General features: G+C 41.1%; 2 protein-coding genes and 1 long non-coding RNA gene across 7 annotated transcripts in view; 1 reads left to right on the forward strand and 2 right to left on the reverse strand.

Annotated features, from left to right (window-relative positions):
* plxdc2b (plexin domain containing 2b) overlaps positions 1–693 on the reverse strand; it is a 52,032-nt gene extending 51,339 nt beyond the window's left edge. For all 4 annotated transcript variants that reach the window (XM_063873995.1, XM_063873997.1, XM_063873996.1 and 1 more), the window contains exon 1: positions 345–693. In XM_063873995.1, the coding sequence (XP_063730065.1) occupies positions 345–438 (94 nt within the window). In that variant the 5' untranslated portion in view covers positions 439–693. The remainder of the gene's footprint in view (positions 1–344) is intronic.
* Positions 694–805: 112 nt separating this feature from the next.
* On the forward strand, positions 806–4,365 carry LOC134883763 (uncharacterized). Its single transcript, XR_010168328.1, has 3 exons — positions 806–944; positions 1,062–1,110; positions 4,078–4,365. It is a non-coding gene; the product is annotated as an uncharacterized LOC134883763 (long non-coding RNA).
* Positions 4,366–6,535: 2,170 nt separating this feature from the next.
* The window catches only part of malrd1 (MAM and LDL receptor class A domain containing 1), a 33,619-nt gene continuing 20,694 nt past the window's right edge, over positions 6,536–19,460 (reverse strand). Inside the window, exons 20-33 of one of the 2 annotated variants that reach the window (XM_063912301.1) lie at positions 18,698–18,855; positions 14,606–14,786; positions 13,839–13,967; positions 13,543–13,683; positions 13,299–13,456; positions 12,394–12,595; positions 9,956–10,234; positions 9,319–9,444; positions 8,775–8,841; positions 7,835–7,926; positions 7,636–7,732; positions 7,505–7,559; positions 6,912–7,022; positions 6,536–6,820 (exon numbers count right to left, since the gene is read on the reverse strand). In XM_063912301.1, the coding sequence (XP_063768371.1) occupies positions 6,737–6,820; positions 6,912–7,022; positions 7,505–7,559; positions 7,636–7,732; positions 7,835–7,926; positions 8,775–8,841; positions 9,319–9,444; positions 9,956–10,234; positions 12,394–12,595; positions 13,299–13,456; positions 13,543–13,683; positions 13,839–13,967; positions 14,606–14,786; positions 18,698–18,855 (1,880 nt within the window). In that variant the 3' untranslated portion in view covers positions 6,536–6,736. Of the gene's footprint in view, positions 6,824–6,911; positions 7,023–7,504; positions 7,560–7,635; positions 7,733–7,834; positions 7,927–8,774; positions 8,842–9,318; positions 9,445–9,955; positions 10,235–12,393; positions 12,596–13,298; positions 13,457–13,542; positions 13,684–13,838; positions 13,968–14,605; positions 14,787–18,697; positions 18,856–19,460 lie in introns of both variants that reach the window. The other variant, XM_063912300.1, reaches the window with a different exon arrangement.

Consider the following 19,460-nt stretch of genomic DNA (forward strand, 5'->3'; position numbering starts at 1 on the left):
AGAAAACACCAGGGAATCTCACATTAAAGACACAGAGAGACATCTCCACACCTGCGCTGATTGCCTTACTGTAATAATTAGCAGAGCCCGAGAGGAAAGGCGTGTGCAAAGATAAGGAAAAGGTGAAGTTCAAAAATGCTCATTAGAATAAAACAAGCAGAAAGGAAGTTAGTAGGTCTTTATCCTTTGTGGAAACATATCTTTTGAAGCACATCAGGTACGATAAACAGACGCAGTTTGAGCCAAACACACTCTCTCTTCAGGTGTTTTATTGCATGTGATCGTGCATTGAGTATCCTTCCTCTCACATGTGCAGCAGTGTGTGTGTTAGTGTGTTTTCTTACCTTTGTTGTTCTCGGTGCTCTCAGTTTTCCTCACAAACTGCAAAACCAAAACCAGTCCAACCACCAACAGCTGCACGGTCCTCACAGCCGACATGTCCTCACTTAGTCCCGGTGTTCCTGCCTCAGAGTCCCGGCGTCCGTGTGCACAGAGCCCCCGAACAATCCTCCGTACCCTCCGTGTGAAAGCTTTCTCTGCGCGGATCCGTGTGTGTGTTCCTCCGCGCGCCACACGCGTAAAAGGTCTCCACCTCCAGAAACAAACCGAAAATAAGAGGAGGAAGGAAAAAGTTTAAAGCTTTAAATCCAGCTCCGATCCGCTGCTGCCATCAACCAGGCAGGAGGTGCGGAGTGTGTGTGCGCGTGTGTGAGTTCCGTCATCACCTCCTCGCAGCCAATGGCTTCTTCTCCTGTTTGATGCTCAGTGTGGCCCTCTTTTTGCTCCTAGTTGTTGTTGTTCTCCTTCTCCTTCCTCTTCTTCCTTAGGGACATCATTTGCACTTTTAACGATGAAAAATTGCAATTTGCACATCCTTTTTTGACTTGCTTCTGCAGAATAAAGAGGTAAAACCAGCAGGACTCATTCCTCAGGGATTTGTTTTTGTGAGTTAAAAAGGATTTATCAAACATAAAGGTTACATGATATGCTATATTTAACATTTTCAAGTCAAGATTGTGTTATTTTGGGCCCTTTTTTACTTTCTTTTCTCCCTCTCTCAGCTCCTCTGACAGGTGATTGAGCTGAGAGGGCGCCCTCTTCAGGTGGAAGGTAATAACCCGAATCCTAAACTATAAAACACATTTCACACTGTTTCCCTTACATCTTCTTGAAATCCAACATGTAAAAAAGCAGATGGTGACCATTTAATTTAGCCAAAAAATAGACTCTACAGTACAGCCATGCTGTTACACCAATAAGGACATATCTCATGTTTTATATTGTGTATTTCCATAGCTGAAAAGTAATATATAAGCAGAAAATGTCTGGTTTCTCATCCTACGTCGAGATGTTTGGTGTCCGTTGGATCTGAGAGAACTTCCTGTTAAAATCCTGAAACAAAAACCAGGAAAGATGTGTTTAAGGTACATAAAAAGTACCAATCACATGTGAAAATCCATCCCTTTTGGAATAGTATTAGTGAGTTTCTGCAGCAGAAAGACCCATCAAAGTCATGTTGTTCCATAAGCAATTCTCCTAAGGAACATCCTGAATAAAGAATGAAGAATAAGGCTGGTGTAACGATGCTAGGTTGATGGGATGAAAACATCCAATAAACGTCTTCTCTTTCTCTTCATTGGTTGTGCTTCCTCAGCAGATTGAAAACCTCTCATGTGAGGGAACATTTATTTTATTTCTTTTCCCCCTCAGTGCTTGGTTTGTGCTCATTCTGCACAGGAGGGGTAACACGCACCACATGCTCGGTCCAATTAAGACTCTCAATGCTGCACCACAAGACATGGAACATCTAGACGGAGAGAGGAAGCTCCCGCTGCACATTCATAATGAACATTGCTATGAGTTGCCTGTGCTAAATGGATTTTACAACATATTCAGAGGGAATTCAAGTCATCCAAACATGGGAGCACAATCATTCTGAACAAAGCACGGCCAAATGCAAACAGATCAATCGATAGAAATCACTTTAGTAATTACTGTCCCCCTTGATTATTATTATTATTCACCTGCCACTAAAATAAATCTGGTTTATTACAGAGTGATTTATTTCTACACAATAAATACTGCAGGTATGGTGATACTGGTAATGATAGGCTACCTTACTTCAATGAACGTTAACTTGCCAAAGAAACTGCAAGTTTAACAATAGAATATTAAATATTACCAAATTCAAATTGTAAAAGCCACAAATTAGATTTTGGTAGAATTATGTTGAGGGCTTTTAGCTATAAAGCTAACTCTAGCTAGTTAGCTTATTAGCAAACGTTAGCTAGTAAGGTTGTTAGACTAATAGCAAACATGAGTCTTAGCTATAATGCTAACGTTCGCTACTTAGCTTGTAAGATAGATAGCAAACATGAGCTAGTTAGCTTGTTAGACTAATACCAAACGTTAGCTAGTTAGCTTCTTAGCTGTAAAGCTAAAGTTCACTAGTTAGCTTGTTAGACTAATAGCAAACGTTAGCTAGTTAGCTTCTTAGCTGTAAAGCTAAAGTTCACTAGTTAGCTTGTTAGACTAATAGCAAACATTAGCTAGTTAGCTTCTTAGCTGTCAAGCTAAAGTTCACTAGTTAGCTTGTAAGATAGATAGCAAACGTTAGCTTGTTAGATAAATAGCAAACGTTAGCTAGTTAGCTTGTAGATAACGTTTGCAAAGTAGCTAAATAGCCAACATTTGCTATCTAAATAGCAGACTAGCATAATAAATGTAGTTAAAAATTAAATGTGACAAAATCCATCCATGTTTACACCTCAGGACTTCAAAAATAAAGCAGATCACATCAGTACGAGACTTAATTCAGTTTAGAAATCAAGTAGAAAGGATATTATAACTGCAAAACCTACCCAATAATCTTTTTTTTCATTCCCTCAGTATCACGTTAATCCAGATGGTTGTTTGGGTTCATTATGAAAAGCTAAAAGCTAGTTTGATGTTTATTTGTAAGTAAATAAAAGCAAAGAAAGGGCCCAACATACGGTGAACATCCCCCATCACCACATCATATCATAAAAGTTTGATTAATACATTAAATGATATGGGTTTCTTTTGCCCTTATAGGGATCAGAATATCCCTGTTAACATACAACGTAAAAATGCACATTTAAGGCTCTAACTGTCTGTGTTTGACTCAGCTCTTTATTCTCAGAGATTATGTAAAAACTCCTCACATTTCTGCACAAACTGCATGCTTCTTCTTTCACTTCCCTCCAAAATATTCCACATTTCCAACATCATAAGGCCGAAAAATATCTGCTGACAGCGCCATGATAGTATCACATTTTCTCCCATAGCTCAAAACACACACAGTCAAAAGGGACGTATATCAAACATTTATACAGCAACCGCACACAATCCCACCTGGGTGGATATAAAAATATACAGCTCAGTGATGTATATCCCCCATACAAAGGAGATTGACAGCCTTTAAATCAAGCAGTCAAGTGTTACAATAAAATGGGGTTTAGTCCGGAGGCTGGGAAAGCATCCTCCATTCACTCCAATGCATTTATATTCTTTATTTTTCCTTTTCTGCAACGCTTTCCAAGCCCTTCAATCATCATAGTCTGCTGCTATAATCACCTTGTTCCACCATTTTGAAAGAAAGCCATAATTTCCAACCGAGGAATCAGTATTTTACCACAGAATGTGAAACCACTGGATCTGTTTCTGTGATTTTGGTGTTGATTTATGTCTTTTTGTCTTTAGGGAAGTCACAATTCAGGAACTTCTTCAGAGCTTTTTTGTGTCTTTATAAACATGTTAAAATGGAAAGCATTTGGGACTCTAAACCACACAATACTAGTCTTGTATGTTAGCAGGATGAGTTACTGAACACCATGATGTCACCAGTACTTCTTCCTCTACTACTGCACTCGTACACCCCATAATACCTCCACCACCATGCATGTTAGGATACCCAGTTAGTTTCCCATGGGTAGATTATACAGATTGAATGGCTTATACATGGTAAAGAGAAGCTTTGGTTGAAGAATGAGTTGGTTGTACACAATGCATACAGTAAAACACCCATTAAGATTGATTCTTTTTGCTGTACTACAGGATGCATTTGAGAAACAAATCCAGCTCAGCGAGGACTACTTCCCCAGAACTGCTTCGTCTTCCTGAATGGTTGTCACTGAATACAAAGAGAAGAACCAGACCATTTCCCCGACACTCAGCCGTAGAGGACAGGAAAACAATTCTATCATTACAGAGAGCGGAACTTCACCTTGACCTGGCTGAATAACCTGAGCTGCAGGGGGGTGGCCAAGCTGTGAGAGAATCAGCTGTTATTCTGGGTCCTTACAGGCTGTGATTTCTACAGGATCCTTTCACTAACCAAACAGTGACCTTTAGATGGACTCGGTGATTAACCAACAATAGCTCCGGTGAGAAAAGCTGACTAACGCTGCCTTTACAAACAACAACACCCGGACAAAAGGCTGGCTTCATATGACTATAGCTCTCCGGTGCGCCATTCAACGGCTCCAATAACGAAGCTACCAGAAAACAGTCCAGCCGGGGACAAAACACACTGATGCACATTCAGTCAGCAGGCGGGCATTGTGTGCATGGCGGCCTGTTAGTGGAGAAGGCTTTTTTTGAGTCAGTTGAGTCAGAGACAAACAAACAGTGATGTAGAGGCTGGGAAAACGCTGAGCTGGGGTTTTGAGCTTTTATATTCACCTTTTTATCAATTTAGATTACCAATATGTGATTAGTTTATCCATATAACGCATATTAGGGAGTTTACTGCATTGTTTGGAGTCACCAATCTGGCAAAAGCTAGCGAGATAGCAGATATTCTGTTTGTTGAATAAGGCTTAACGTGTCAGAGGAGAAGGCGTTGAAAGAAATGAAGTGAGGGCTCAAACTTTAAACAATGCAGCAGCTTAAAGGGCTGAAATTGATCTTGTGTTTGATACATCTCTGACCCAGAATCCACCTCCAGATTCAGCACAGGCGCCACAGTGATGGAGAACCAGACTAAGCAGAAATGACACTGGAGATTGTGTTCGTCCACGGCTGGAATATTAAAGATTCATGATTCAAACTTGAACCGATATGAAGTAAAGGGAGTGTTTTTGATGTGAGTTTGACTAAGTGCAGTGCTTTCAGAGCCCTCACTCGCACCAAACAACATATGTAACTGACATTTATTATAAATTGGATGGAGACTCAATATAAAACAACAAATATATCAGTATAACAATCTAGAAAAGGTGGATAAATGGACAATAAAGCAGCAAAAGAATGATAGAATTAGACATTTTGGGCTAATCAGTCGGGCTTCAAATGCTAATCCCACGCTCCACAGGTTTTTATTGGTTAAATCTAAATGTATTTAATATCGTGGAAGATATCAGCGTAATACGTGACCTTACAACAATGCAACTGTGACACATCAGTTTCCAAATGTCCTGAAAATCCAATCAGGAGCAACAACGTACAATGATTCAGTGAAGACAATCTTTATGCAACACTGGATATAATTATTTTTCCTAATAGGATTTCTAGAAGAGTTTGCATATGTGTTTTTATGCTTTCTGCCTTAATTTATACCACTTTTTCTGAACAGATCCAGGCTAGCTGATTCCTCATGTTTTCAGTATCTATGCTGAACAGTTAGCTGCCAGTTAGCTTAGCATAGATACAAGGGGAAAGAGCTAGCCTGGCTCTCTGTGCTAAGCTAACTGGCTTCTAGCTGTTTAGTAAAGATGCTGAGACAATGGGACATAGTTAGTCTGGTTCTCCATGCTAAGCTAAATGACTGTTAGTCGTATAGCATACTGAAAACTGGGGGAAAGCGCTAGCCTGGCTATATATGCTAAGCTATCTGGCTGTTTGCTGTTTAGCTTCATATATATGTTCCATTTTTCACACATTTCACTCCACAGAACATGGGCTGCTCTTATAAATCCTGCTATAAACTGTCAGACAAGAGAAGGTCATTTGACGGCCTCTATGATGAGATACAGCTGAAACATCCAGAGCTACACATGTCACATTTATAACTGAGCCGTTTACGAGCCATCTGCTCCGCGCTGGTTAGTTCAGCTGCAGAACGCTGACTGGCAATGAATATTAATTTGCAAATAAAGCAGGGGCAAACTCTTTTATTTGCACTTACAGGGATTAAAAAGGATCGCTAATGAAGTCGGGGCTCCATTGAGAAGCTGTGCGAGTCTCTCTGCTCAGTTTCTGGTTTCGCCGGCACTTTACAAACCCTTTTATTGCCGTGCACTCAATCCTTCCTGCAAATTAAAGCGATGGAGCACACGTCTTGATAAAGTGCTACACAAAATGGCTTTTCTATTAGTTTTCTAATGCCTTTATTAACTAGGTATATCTTTTCCTACCTCTTCTAACCATTTGTTAAAGCATTTCCTTGTATTTCTTAGTGATTTCACCCTCTGAAATCCTGCAGAATATCACAACTCACCTGTTTCCTTTTAGCTTTAAGACTAAATGTATTGATATTGGACACAATTTAAACCCAACACGCATCAATCAGTGTGCAGAAGTTTTATTTACCAGATGCATGGGGGATATCATATAGCTAATTAACCACTTAGTTGTCAATCAGCAAAAGCAATGCATCAGGATCACATTCAAATACTTCCTTTGCAAAATATCCACATTTTATTCCACTCTTCGGTTGATTCCACCTCGAGACAAACTCATTTGATCCTCTGCAGTGTCTTTACTGTAAAGTCCATTATGCTTTAGAGCTCTTGCTGTCGGGGGGGTAATTGTACAGCGGGTTGGCGAAAGACAGCTTGCCGTCTCTCCAGGAGGAACCCTGCTGTGAGACACAATCAGACTCACATCCTGTCACTGACTTCTGCACAGTTATTAAGGTGAGCTTCTGAAAGGTGAACAGGACACTTTACCTCCACCTCCCTCTTCCAGGGGTAAACGCTGATGGAGAGCCCCCGAGCGTCCCCGCTGCTGCTGGGGTTAATAACTCTGGGACAACAGCCTGGTGTCTCAGGGCACGGGAGCTGAGGGACACACAGTCATAGACACATGAGCCTGGCATGCAATAGGCAAGCAGACAGTGTGTTTACCGTGTTAATTACAAGCAGAGGTTGTGATATTTGATGTTTATTGCAACTTAAAGAATGTAATTTAGCAGATGCATCACTTATCAGACCGAGCTGACAGCAGGCAGCCTGTTGCAGTGATGTGTACAACTAATGTACGCCCTTTTGTGTCCAAGTGTGCATCATTAAGCTGTGCTGCAGGTCTGGAGTAGCTGCTGTGTATGCACTACAGTGTGTAAACAGTGTAAAACACACACAAAATCCCACAAAATCAATAACTCTAAATCAAAAATGTGGTCCAGTAGAACGGCTCGGTGACCTCCTCCTCTGTTAGAGCCTCTTATTGAATTTGTGCGGTGGAGAAATTAGATTTGTGAAGCAGAGAACCTTCATGTTGTCGGGACAGAACGTGCTGATGATTGATTGGACGGTTCTCTGACCTCTGCTCTCCAGCCACAGCTTTGGTTGTCCATCACGCCGTAGTTGTTCGGCTTTCTGTGGAGAAAAACACACGTATTAAAGACATCATCATCACCAGTAAGAAGAGGATATTATCGTATGTAGAGCTCACGCTGGGCAGCATCTCTTCCTTAGTAAAACCAGCGTGCAGACGGAGAGTCCGGCTACCAGCAGCAGCAGCCCAATGCCGATGCCAACATAAACAGAGTCTAAACAAGACGGAGGGATATTTCATTAACAGGGCATGCAAGGAGCCAGTACATAAATCCAGAGGCAGGTTTATAGAGCGGGAGGTTTGTCTTCTTTAGTACCCAGCTGGGTGTCCTCTGGTTCAGGTGTCACGGTGGATAAGGCCGGCTTCTCCTTCACATGGCAGCGGTTTCCTGTCCAGCCTGGAAAACACCTGAGACCAACAGGAAAAGATTGAGCAAATCAGTGTTTCAAATATTAAGTAACACACATTTTCTCTCACAACATCTTGGCACAAAGCACAGCAAAACAGCCGGATAGCAAACAGTCTTTCCGTCCAGAGAGCTGCATCTCTGGGACAGAAAACAACTTCCTCTCCTCAAATCTAAGCCCACATCTGTTCAGCATCAGCAGCGACATTGAGCTTCTAATGTGGAACACACTGACAGTCATTATCATGCCGAGGCTTCAGGGAACATGTTGAGAGACACTCCTGTCCTCACAATGCTGCCCGGGGGGGTCTGAGGAGCCAGGATGCTATCAACACTGGAACAGAGGCTCCACACCCCCCCTGAGCAGGGACTGTAGGTCCTGTTATAGTATATAATGAGGAGGACGCTCTGGAGGCTTTGGGGAGAGAAGGGATCAAACCGGAGGAGGCTGAATACCAACATGGACATGAAACTGAATTCCTCATAACTGCACTTTTATTCCCAACTGTCTCACTGTGAACTTTCTAACAACTCTAAGCCTCCTGCAGAGTGTCGGAAGTGTGTGTTTGGAGAGTTTCGCGGTCTATCCTGCAGGATCATTTGGTTAAATATTGAACGGAGGATCCTCTGTGCCGCTGGATGAACGGCGGCTGGTTAATCTGCAGGGATAAACAGATTCCCACATGCTCCACCGAGCGTGTCTTTTTCCAAGGAGAGAAACAGGACTGATGGGATTCCCATGTTTAAAGTCCAGCACAGAGAGAGGGGAGGAGGCAGACAGGATGCTTTGTTGGTGCATGGTTATGAGTGTGTGTTGCATGATTTAAAATGTGTGTGAGGGTGAGCTTACATACAAACAGGTCCGTTCCTCCCTGAGTAGCAGGAGCCCTGATTCAGGCAGTACTGAGGAGGGCATTCTGCAGAGACACAAACACACCATCACTGACGCATCTCATGTTTCCACCCTGACTCCTGGAGATGAAATGATGTTACCAGGGGAAACGGTGTCATGCATTAACCTCAAAGCTCATTGAACCACTCCAAAACAGCTCCTTTCTCCCTGCTGCACAGCGGAGATGGAGAATATTCCTCCCTCTGACCATGTGCCTGATGTTTGAGAGTCCTGTGGATAAAGGAGCTCCGGCTTGGCTGAATGTCTTTTACTGGGAATAGGTTTTAAAGGGTCTGGCAGAAACCATGAGGCTGAAAAACGGAGTCCAACTGAGTGTGTGATATATAGGGAATAGAAAAGGTGTGTACTGAATAGAAAATGCAATGTGACTATCGGATCCCCGCAGTGTAGCTGCTCTGTCTTCAAAGTCCAGGGATCATAAACTGGACCGTGGTTAATAACAGGAAGCAGCGTGAAGGGAAGGTCTGTGAGAGCAGGTTACCGTCGCAGCTGGACTCATCAGAGAGGAACGGCTGACAGTCTGCAGATCCGTCACAGCGTTTCTGAAGAGGAATACACCCAGGACCACTGTCACACAGCAGCTCTCCCAGCAAGCACTGCAGCACCGCTGGAGGAGAGACGAGGCAGGAACAGGGAGAGGGTCAGATATGAGAGACATGGTCTTCCAGTTAAAGCATACTTGCAACCTTTACCTGCCAAAGAAACTGCAAGTTTAACTGTAGGATATAAAAGGAGGTATCATTTTAAATGTGAACCACCAGTTCCTCCATAGACAGCTACATTTTGCTCGCTAGCTTGTTAGTAGTAACACATCTTCTCAAATAAATGTAGTGAGTACAATATTTTCAAATACTCAAATAAAACACCTCAAAATGTACTTCTACATGAGTAAATGTACCTTTCCACCACTGGTTTCAAAGGCATAATAGCCCTACTTGACATGCACACATACATGCTACAGCTTGCATTTTCCAAAGGTCAGCTATTTTTCTCAGAGAGACCGTTGCTAAGGACAGCAGACCGTTGCTAAGGAGAGCAGACCATTGCTAAGGACAGCAGACTGTTGCTAGGGAGGACTCTGATCAAGGGACAACGTAAGTGGAGACATGTTTACTCACGGCAGCTGTTCTCGTCCTCCCCGTCGGGACAGTCGGAGACGCCGTCGCAGCGCAGGACGGTCGGCAGACAGACGGCATTCGAACACTGAAACTGTCCGGCGTAACACTGATCCTGAGGAGGAAGAGTCCCAGGGACCACAGCGGGACACTCCTCTTCATCAGACTGATCGGTACAGTCCAGATCTCCATCACACCTCCAGCTCGCAGGGATGCACTGGTGGGAGTATAAGCACTGGTACTGGTCCCAAGCACAGGTCAGAGGCTGGGGGGTAACTGGCCCTGAGGGAGGACATGTTGAACCACTTTCAGAGGCGGATTTATAACACACTGTTTACACAGCTTAGTGGAATACCAGAATCCGATTGGTCAATTTGGACTTTCCAGAGATTTTTCATTTTCAAATAAAAATAAACTCTGAAATGAATAAAATAAATATGAACTGAAAACATAAATAAATACCTACATTTAACTAAATACAAATAAATACCTACATTTAACCAAACATAAATAAATAAATACCTACATTTAACCAAATACACATAAATACCTACATTTAACCAAATACACATAAATACCTACATTTAACCAAATACACATAAATACCTACATTTAACCAAATACACATAAATACCTACATTTAACCAAATACAAATAAATACCTACATTTAACCAAATACACATAAATACCTACATTTAACCAAATACACATAAATACCTACATTTAACCAAATACAAATAAATACCTACATTTAACCAAATACACATAAATACCTACATTTAACTAAATACAAATAAATACCTACATTTAACCAAATACACATAAATACCTACATTTAACCAAATACACATAAATACCTACATTTAACTAAATACAAATAAATACCTACATTTAACCAAATACACATAAATACCTACATTTAACCAAATACAAATAAATACCTACATTTAACCAAATACACATAAATAAATACCTACATTTAACCAAATACAAATAAATAAATACCTACATTTAACCAAATACAAATAAATACCTACATTTAACCTAAATACAAATAAATAAATACCTACATTTAACCAAATACAAATAAATACCTACATTTAACCAAACACAATAAATAAATACCTACATTTAACCAAACACAAATAAATAAATACCTACATTTAACCAAATACAAATAAATAAATACCTACATTTAACCAAACACAAATAAATAAATACCTACATTTAACCAAACACAAATAAATAAATACCTACATTTAACCAAACACAAATAAATAAATACCTACATTTAACCAAATACAAATAAATACCTACATTTAACCAAATACAAATAAATAAATACCTACATTTAACCAAATACAAATAAATAAATACCTACATTTAACTAAATACAAATAAATACATACCTACATTTAACCAAATACAAATAAATACCTACATTTAACCAAACACAAATAAATAAATACCTACATTTAACCAAATACAAATAAATAAATACCTACATTTAACCAAATACAAATAAATACCTACATTTAACCAAACACAAATAAATAAATACCTACATTTAACCAAATACAAATAAATACATACCTACATTTAACCAAATACAAATAAATACCTACATTTAACCAAACACAAATAAATAAATACCTACATTTAACCAAATACAAATAAATACATACCTACATTTAACCAAACACAAATAAATACCTACATTTAACCAAACACAAATAAATAAATACCTACATTTAACCAAATACAAATAAATAAATACCTACATTTAACCAAACACAAATAAATAAATACCTACATTTAACCAAACACAAATAAATAAATACCTACATTTAACTAAATACAAATAAATACCTACATTTAACCAAATACAAATAAATAAATACCTACATTTAACTAAATACACATAAATACCTACATTTAACCAAATACAAATAAATACCTACATTTAACCAAACACAAATAAATACCTACATTTAACCAAATACAAATAAATACCTACATTTAACCAAATACAAATAAATACCTACATTTAACCAAATACAAATAAATACCTACATTTAACCAAACACAAATAAATACCTACATTTAACCAAATACAAATAAATAAATAGATGAAATGAAATGATTTAAATATAAATACATTTTGATTTCCTTTCCTCATTTTAAACCACTTTGGATGTTTAATGTTTTTATTCATTTTCTATGTTTTATTTGTTCTTGTTTTAGGCTATTTGACATGTTCAGAGCGCATTAATGACGCTTCTGTATATATTTTAATTGCCCCCTGTTACACCTTGGTACTGGATTGATGTGGACCTACACGCCTCCATTAAACCACTACACTCATCCTGATGGAACCAGCGCAGAGGACGTTAGGGAACAGAGAAGGTGCTGGAAGAACAGGAAATGAGAATATAAAGACCTCCTGCCCGGCACTCTGCAGTGAACGAGACGTCATCCAGAGCGATGTCTGTCCACACGTCCCCCCCCGCCTCCGCCTGGAAAGTCACTGTGAACGCCGCCGGGTTGGACAGGATAACGTTAGCGTACCTCCACTGGTTACCGTGGTTACCAGTGGCGGCCCACATCAGCAGACTGGAGCCACTGGGACCGGAGGTGAAGACCTGCAGAGGGAGGGGGAAATAACATGGAGACTTTAGGTGACAGGAAATAAAATAAATCAGTAAGACTTAAATTAAAAATAAATAAATACCAAAAGTCAAAGAAGTTCAATTTGAATGATTTCATCCTCAGTTTGATAATTAGCCTCCAAGTTCATTCTAAAGCTTTCATAAAATAAGCTTTTTTTAAGCTGAATTTAAATACATATTACACCAATGTGTGATTTACTATAAGCAAGTATAAGTGAAGTTTATTGGGATTTATAATGAACAAATCCTGTAAAGTATAAGAATGTATTTGAGCATTTCTTCTTAGAACTGTGTTAAATATTAAAGGAGAACACAGTTGTGTTTATAGCACGTCTTGGATCCATCTACTTAATTATTGTTGTTTTCTTAATGTGCTTGTTGTTTGTTGTCTCATAATTAACCCAGCTATCAAAGACAGCTAAAATAAGACCTGAGAGGATGGATATGATGGTGAAGTTTGTGAGGTGACTGGCTGTGATGGATTATTTCCTGTCAGACTTTCATGTGTCTCTTTGGGGTTCAGGTGAGTGACAGCAGCTGTGAGTCTGTCAAAACTAAATTAAGCTTTCAGGTTTACTGTGACAGACCAAACAAAACAAACATATTTGATTTATTTATGGAAATGTGCCTCAGACTATGGTGCAATATCAAACCCTCGCACAGGACGTTTAATCACCTTCAGCGCTCCCATCCTGTCAGAGCCGTGCATGAAGAACCAGAAGCGCAGGCGACACAGGCCGATGCTGGCGGGAAACGGACGGCTGGTCATCACCTTGGCAACGTCTCCTTCCCTCTGAGTGGCTGAGCGTATGTACAGGAAGTTCCCATCACCGCCTAGGAGTAGAAACACATGAGTGAGTGTGTGTGTGTGTGTGTGTGTGTGTGTGCAAAGGTACACACAGGTTAGGCAGCACACTGACCAGGACTGTGGTCACTCGGAGGTCCAGCTCCTGGAGTCTCACTGCGACAACCGATCATCCAATCAAAATCATCCTCAGAGTCCTGGTCAAACCCACAGCTGTATTCCCACCACTCTGCACCCATGTTGAAGTCACAGATGCCTGAAATAAATAACATACAGGGAGATAAAAGGACTGCAAATCAGTGGGGTGTGACGGTGCCAGACCAGTAAGAGCATTATAAACCAGTATGAGCATCTATTTAATAAGTACGAGGGAGAATGGGATGGACTCAAGTGTCTCCAGCTCTTTCTCACCACAGTGTTTCTCATCGGACCCGTCGGCACAGTCGGCCTTGCCGTCACACACCAGGTGAGACTCGACGCAGTGTCCGCTGTCACACACAAAGTCTGAGAGGGCCGGACAACTGAGGGGCTGCACGGCGTCTGAAACAAGAAGGAGAAGACGGGAACAGAAGCAGGCAAAGTGTATCTGTAGGGGAGGACAGTTACTCTGTGTGTTTATATCTGAGTGTTGGCAGAGAAGCAGAAACATCCCGGCCTTGTTCCAGGTCTGTTTAATGTCTAAATATCAACCTCTGTTCTTCTGAGACTCATCAGTGTGTGTGAGGTGTTATTAGTGCAGAGAAGGGAAGCGTCTTGAAGTTTTATCGTACCAAAATGAAGTGGAAAGTTTGTGTAAAGCCAGAAATCTCTCTACACCACCTGGGGAAGTAATCAGCGCTCTTCAAACTTCTGCAGAAAGGCTGCTTTGTGCAGAGTTCAACACAAAAAGCAACTTTAATTTGAGCTTTTGAGTGAAATATTCATGCGTTTCAGCAGTCCATATCTCACTTTAAAAGTTAAACTCGGCTTAAAAAAATACTGAATCACCTGTGAAACGATTTCAAAAAGACACTTATAATACATTTAAAGGTGTCTGCTATAGATTGTGGTGCATGTAAATGGTCTGCAGAGGCTAAAATCTGCGCTTCTAGTCTATTGGCTAGAGGTTAAGTGGCGGGACATCACTAAGCAGGTTGACGAATCACAGCAGACTTGGCTCTGGACAGTTCATCACCTACCTGGGGAACAGTTTCTGAACTCCAGGTCGTCCAGGGAAGCCCCCCCGTTCACGTCCATGGAGCGGATCCCCTCGAAGATCACCTGGAAGTTCCTCAGGTTCCTCAGTGGGACTTCGGCTCGGTTCCATCTGTTCCCTTGGTGCCCCGTTTTGTTCCACACCACCCACAACTCATTCTCCGTCTGTGTGTGTGTGTGTGTGTGTGTGTGGGGGGGGGGGGGTAACAGTGGAATAAATACTTGGAAGATCATGTTGTTGTTTACATCAGATCACACAGTAGGGACGATGATCAGAAACACGTACGGGTGTCAGTGAGTCATTAAAGTCTCGTTAGCATAAACCCCAGCTTTCTGAACCAGCCCGTGCTATGCTAATGGCTCTCTCTCATGCCACATATGGAACGTATTAGCAGACGGGCTGTATTCCTCTCTGAGTCTTTTTCCCAGGGTGCAAGCCAAGCACTAAATCATGACTAATGCAGCTCTGGAACAACCAATGGGACTTTAAACAGGCTTCAGTGGATGTGTGTGAGCGAGAGTGAGACTTCTGAAGTCAGATCAGTCACGTTTAAGAGAAGCTTCCAAAGTTATTGGGGAAGAGTGAGAGGTGGGGTCTGAGGTTCTGGAGGAAGATGTTGATGTTTGATCTCAACGGTCAGCTAGAGGACAGGAAGAGGATTCATATTTGCTGGATTATAACAACACACTCCACCTTTACTTGTTCTCTATGTCCATTATTACATCTTAATGAAGGTGCAGAGGTTACCGTCAATACTGTAGACCAAGTTTAACCACCATATGATGCATTGAGACAATTTAGACTCATTTGCAAACACAATAAGATGACCCTACCTTCGAGCAGATACAGTATGACCTGAGTAGCCAAAGTCCAAGAGTAAGCCACACTTTTGCACTTAATTTATATTTAAAAAGGTCTACATCTTCAGCTGGAATCAATGTGCTCGAGAACAGGTATCAAGAGAAGAATGAACAAGGTGGTTTCGTTCATCTCCTTGGATTTGTTTAAAGGAAAGTGGTGCAAAAGTTGTCTCTCTTCTCCGTATGATGTTTTATTCCTGCAGAAAATAATCTCTGTGGTTAAATGCCGACTCATCCCAGGGTTGGGGACTCATTCCTGCACCTCTCTGTAACAATAATGCAGAATGTTTTCAGCCTTGTCTTCTGTAAGCAACCTGAGGCGGTAATAGAGACTGAAAAGGCATCTAAATAACACCCTTTTTTATGGAAACACACACACACACACACACACACACACACACACACACACACACACACACACACACACACACACACACACACACACACACACACACACACACACACACACACACACACACACACACACACACACACACACACACACACACACACACACACACACATCTTGTTCATCTGCAGTGTTTGTTAAACCCTCTAAAGGTCGGTACAGAGTGACTGTTTCCTGGTTGAACCACTGAGTGTTTAATAGAGGAAAGAGCAGATTTAAACACCGATCCTCCTGAAGTTCATGAGTCTAATATAAAGGCTTTAACAACTCGAGGACTCATAATGACCTCCTTGTCCTCTGGTCTTTTTAAAAGAGGGACTGCGAGTCTATAACGTCTCGTCATTAATCCAGCTTCAGGGCGGCAATCAATCTCAGGAAGGGCAAACTCTCTCGGTACAATTAGGATCAGGACTCAAAGTTCTTAAGGAAGGTCTCGGGTCGACGGTTTCTGGGTCCTGGAGTTGCACGATAGGTCTATAAACTTGCAGTCAAAGCTGCTGCTGTAATGCCTCCCAAAACCAGAGAAGGGCGAGCAAAGTCAGACCCTCCTTTGCAGTCAAAGCCCATTAAAGTTCCTCCTCTCCTCTCCTCTGCTCTGCTCGGCTTTAGGAGCCCTGGCTTTTAATAAGCGTGTTACTGTGCAGCGTCGATTAAAAGGCAGCATCCAGATTTATGTCAATCCGGCCTGAGGAGTGTGTGATGCTAACACTGTATCATCCGGGGTTTACTAAGAGGAATCCAATTAGCTTCTCTTTCAGCTTGAATTTCATCCTATCCATTCCTGATTAGTCAAGTGCTGCCACCGGTGTGAGGATATCAACGATGCTTCAAATCAAGAACCCATTCACATGATTATCTGGAGCGTCTGAGCTTCATTTTAAAGTAATTTCCTTCAATAATTACAACAGCTTTCTGATTCTAGACAAGAAGGCCAAAGGCCCAAACGTTTCAGCACTTCTCAACATTTTAGACTCAATTAGATGAATATCTTTAACATATAAATGAGAAAACTGTGTGAGTACAAGTGTTGACAGTCCAGGTACTTAATGTGTTGAGATTATTCTTTTATATGTAAGGATAATGACATTCAAGCTCTGCAAGGAGGGGAGACCAAGCTCTTGCTGTTTGAAGGAAAAACACACACACACACACACACACACACACACACACACACACACACACACACACACACACACACACACACACACACACACACACACACACACACACACACACACACACACACACACACACACACACACACACACACACACACACACACACACACACACACGCATGATAACTTGCTGACGTTGTTTGCAAATTGCATAAAGCAGCCTCTGCAGCGCACACACACTAACAATTAGGGTCGTGCTGAGAGACAAATGTGCACACACACACACACACACACACACACACCCACACACACACACACACACACACACACACACACACACACACACACACACACACACACACACACACACACACACACACACAGTCCTGCACCTCGACCTTGAGGCTGAATGAAGTCTGCACAGGCCTCAGGATGGAGGCTCAGTGAATTACAAGAATCTCAATGGCAGAAAGAAAACTTAATCCCTGACAGTCGACCAGGCGTGCATAACAAGCAAAACCTCTTGAAGACTGGGAGGGCTGGTTTGTGCACAGATGGTCTGAAGAAGGGGGGATGCAACCTCTAGGATTCAACTGTAACCCCATCGGATAGGGAGCGAGATCTGGGATTCACCATCAGCCTTTCCAGAGGGACAGAAGTTACAAAGTACTTGAACTTTGACCTTTTTTACTGCTGAAATTTTGGACGTGCAACCAATCAGATAACAGCTGCAGGTAGTGGTGCAACAGGAGGAGGAGGAGGAGGCCTTTCTGCAGACAGAGAGGGTTTCTAATACAACGGGGAAATATATTTATCTAATTTGAAATCTGCTTCAAATACTATTATTTTTTAATGCTTTTATATTTTATCATTTTTATTGTCTTCTAAAAACCTAGAAAAAATAATAGCATTGCTTTAATTCCATGTCTATAAATGATTATTGATACATCATTTATTTTGTTTCTTCACTGTCTGTATATATTAAACAATGGCTGGCCTTGTGAAGATCATCATTTAGAAGCTGATTTTAATAATTATATTATATTATATTATTATATATATTAATTTAGGCAATTAACATGATTTATTATTGCTTTATTTATCCAACCTGTGCAGGTGTTTCTGAAGCTCCAGAGGAAAGAGACATTTTCTAAAATCTCCCAAAATAATTTATATATCTTTGCAATAAAACGTTGTGGAATTAATCATCTCAAAGCACATTGCAAGTGCAGAAATCTGTTCTCGCTGTACACACTCATGCTTCTGTCCGGACCTCTGGGATGCAGTTGGACACACTCTTTGAGATGTTGAACATGGAAGGAGTTTTGAGTCCAGCTGCATGCTTGGCATCAATTTGCACGTCGCTCTTTTTGCTTTAACGTCAAAAGCTGGGACTTAAATAATGTCCAGAAGACTTTCTGAACCTGATAAGGATGGAGGAAGCTGTCACATCTTCATATCACCATTTGAAAATGTAGAATAAGATCTAAGTGATATCAAGAGAGACTGACACCAGTAGACAGCTGGGCTAATATAACGCGATCACTCTCTTCATGAATCTGATTTAATAGACATTTCTCCGACTGAGAGACAGTATGATTACCCTGCTTGATGGAAAGCGACAGGTCTGCAGGGTTCCTTTTAGTTAGACGTGTCATTTCCTCTCATGATTAAGTGCGGAGGGGTTACCTTGATCAGCAGGCGGATGGTTCCCCAGGCCTTGTTGGAAATGTAGTACCAGAAGGAGAGCTTGCAGATGGCACTGGACTGCTTCCAAACGGAGCTCCGGATGTGAGCTTTGTCACCTTTCAGGCCGACAGGTGTGGCCGACAGGTAGATGAAGTGACCTGGAGAGAGGAGAGAGGAGAGCAGGGGGATGGAGGTAGAGGGAATTAGAGCAAATCTCCCCACATCTCACTGCCTTTCAACACCGTGGGAGAATGTGAGGAAGCTCTTTTTCATTACGTTACATTTAGCTGATGCTTTGATCCAAAGCAATACGTGAAATAAACCATAAAACTACAAAGAAAAAATGCAGATGTTTCACATTAATGAGACAAACTACTGTAAGTGCTGGTGCAGTAGCTTCAAATGGGCTAAACTCTGTAAGTGCACATTTTTGTGGGTGTTACATTTACTCAAGTAGAATTTTGAGGTATTTTTCACCTAAATATTTTAATTTTAAGCTACTGTTTATTTCTACTCAACAATTTGGAAGTTGATATCGTACTTCTGTATTTAATTGTATTACTAAAAACTAATTACATTTGAAACACAATGAATAAAAACATGCAGGAGGCGTACTGGATTATATTTCTCTCACAGCACCTGCATAACTTTAGAAATGTACACACGTGTTTATTTATTCATGCGTCTCGCTCTTCACCATGCACACGGCATAATGGATTTACAGCCGTGCATCAATCACCTGAGCAGAATACCTGCTGCACTC

This window comes from Eleginops maclovinus, chromosome 21 (assembly GCF_036324505.1).
Source record: "Eleginops maclovinus isolate JMC-PN-2008 ecotype Puerto Natales chromosome 21, JC_Emac_rtc_rv5, whole genome shotgun sequence".
Taxonomy (NCBI): Eukaryota; Metazoa; Chordata; class Actinopteri; order Perciformes; family Eleginopidae; genus Eleginops; species Eleginops maclovinus.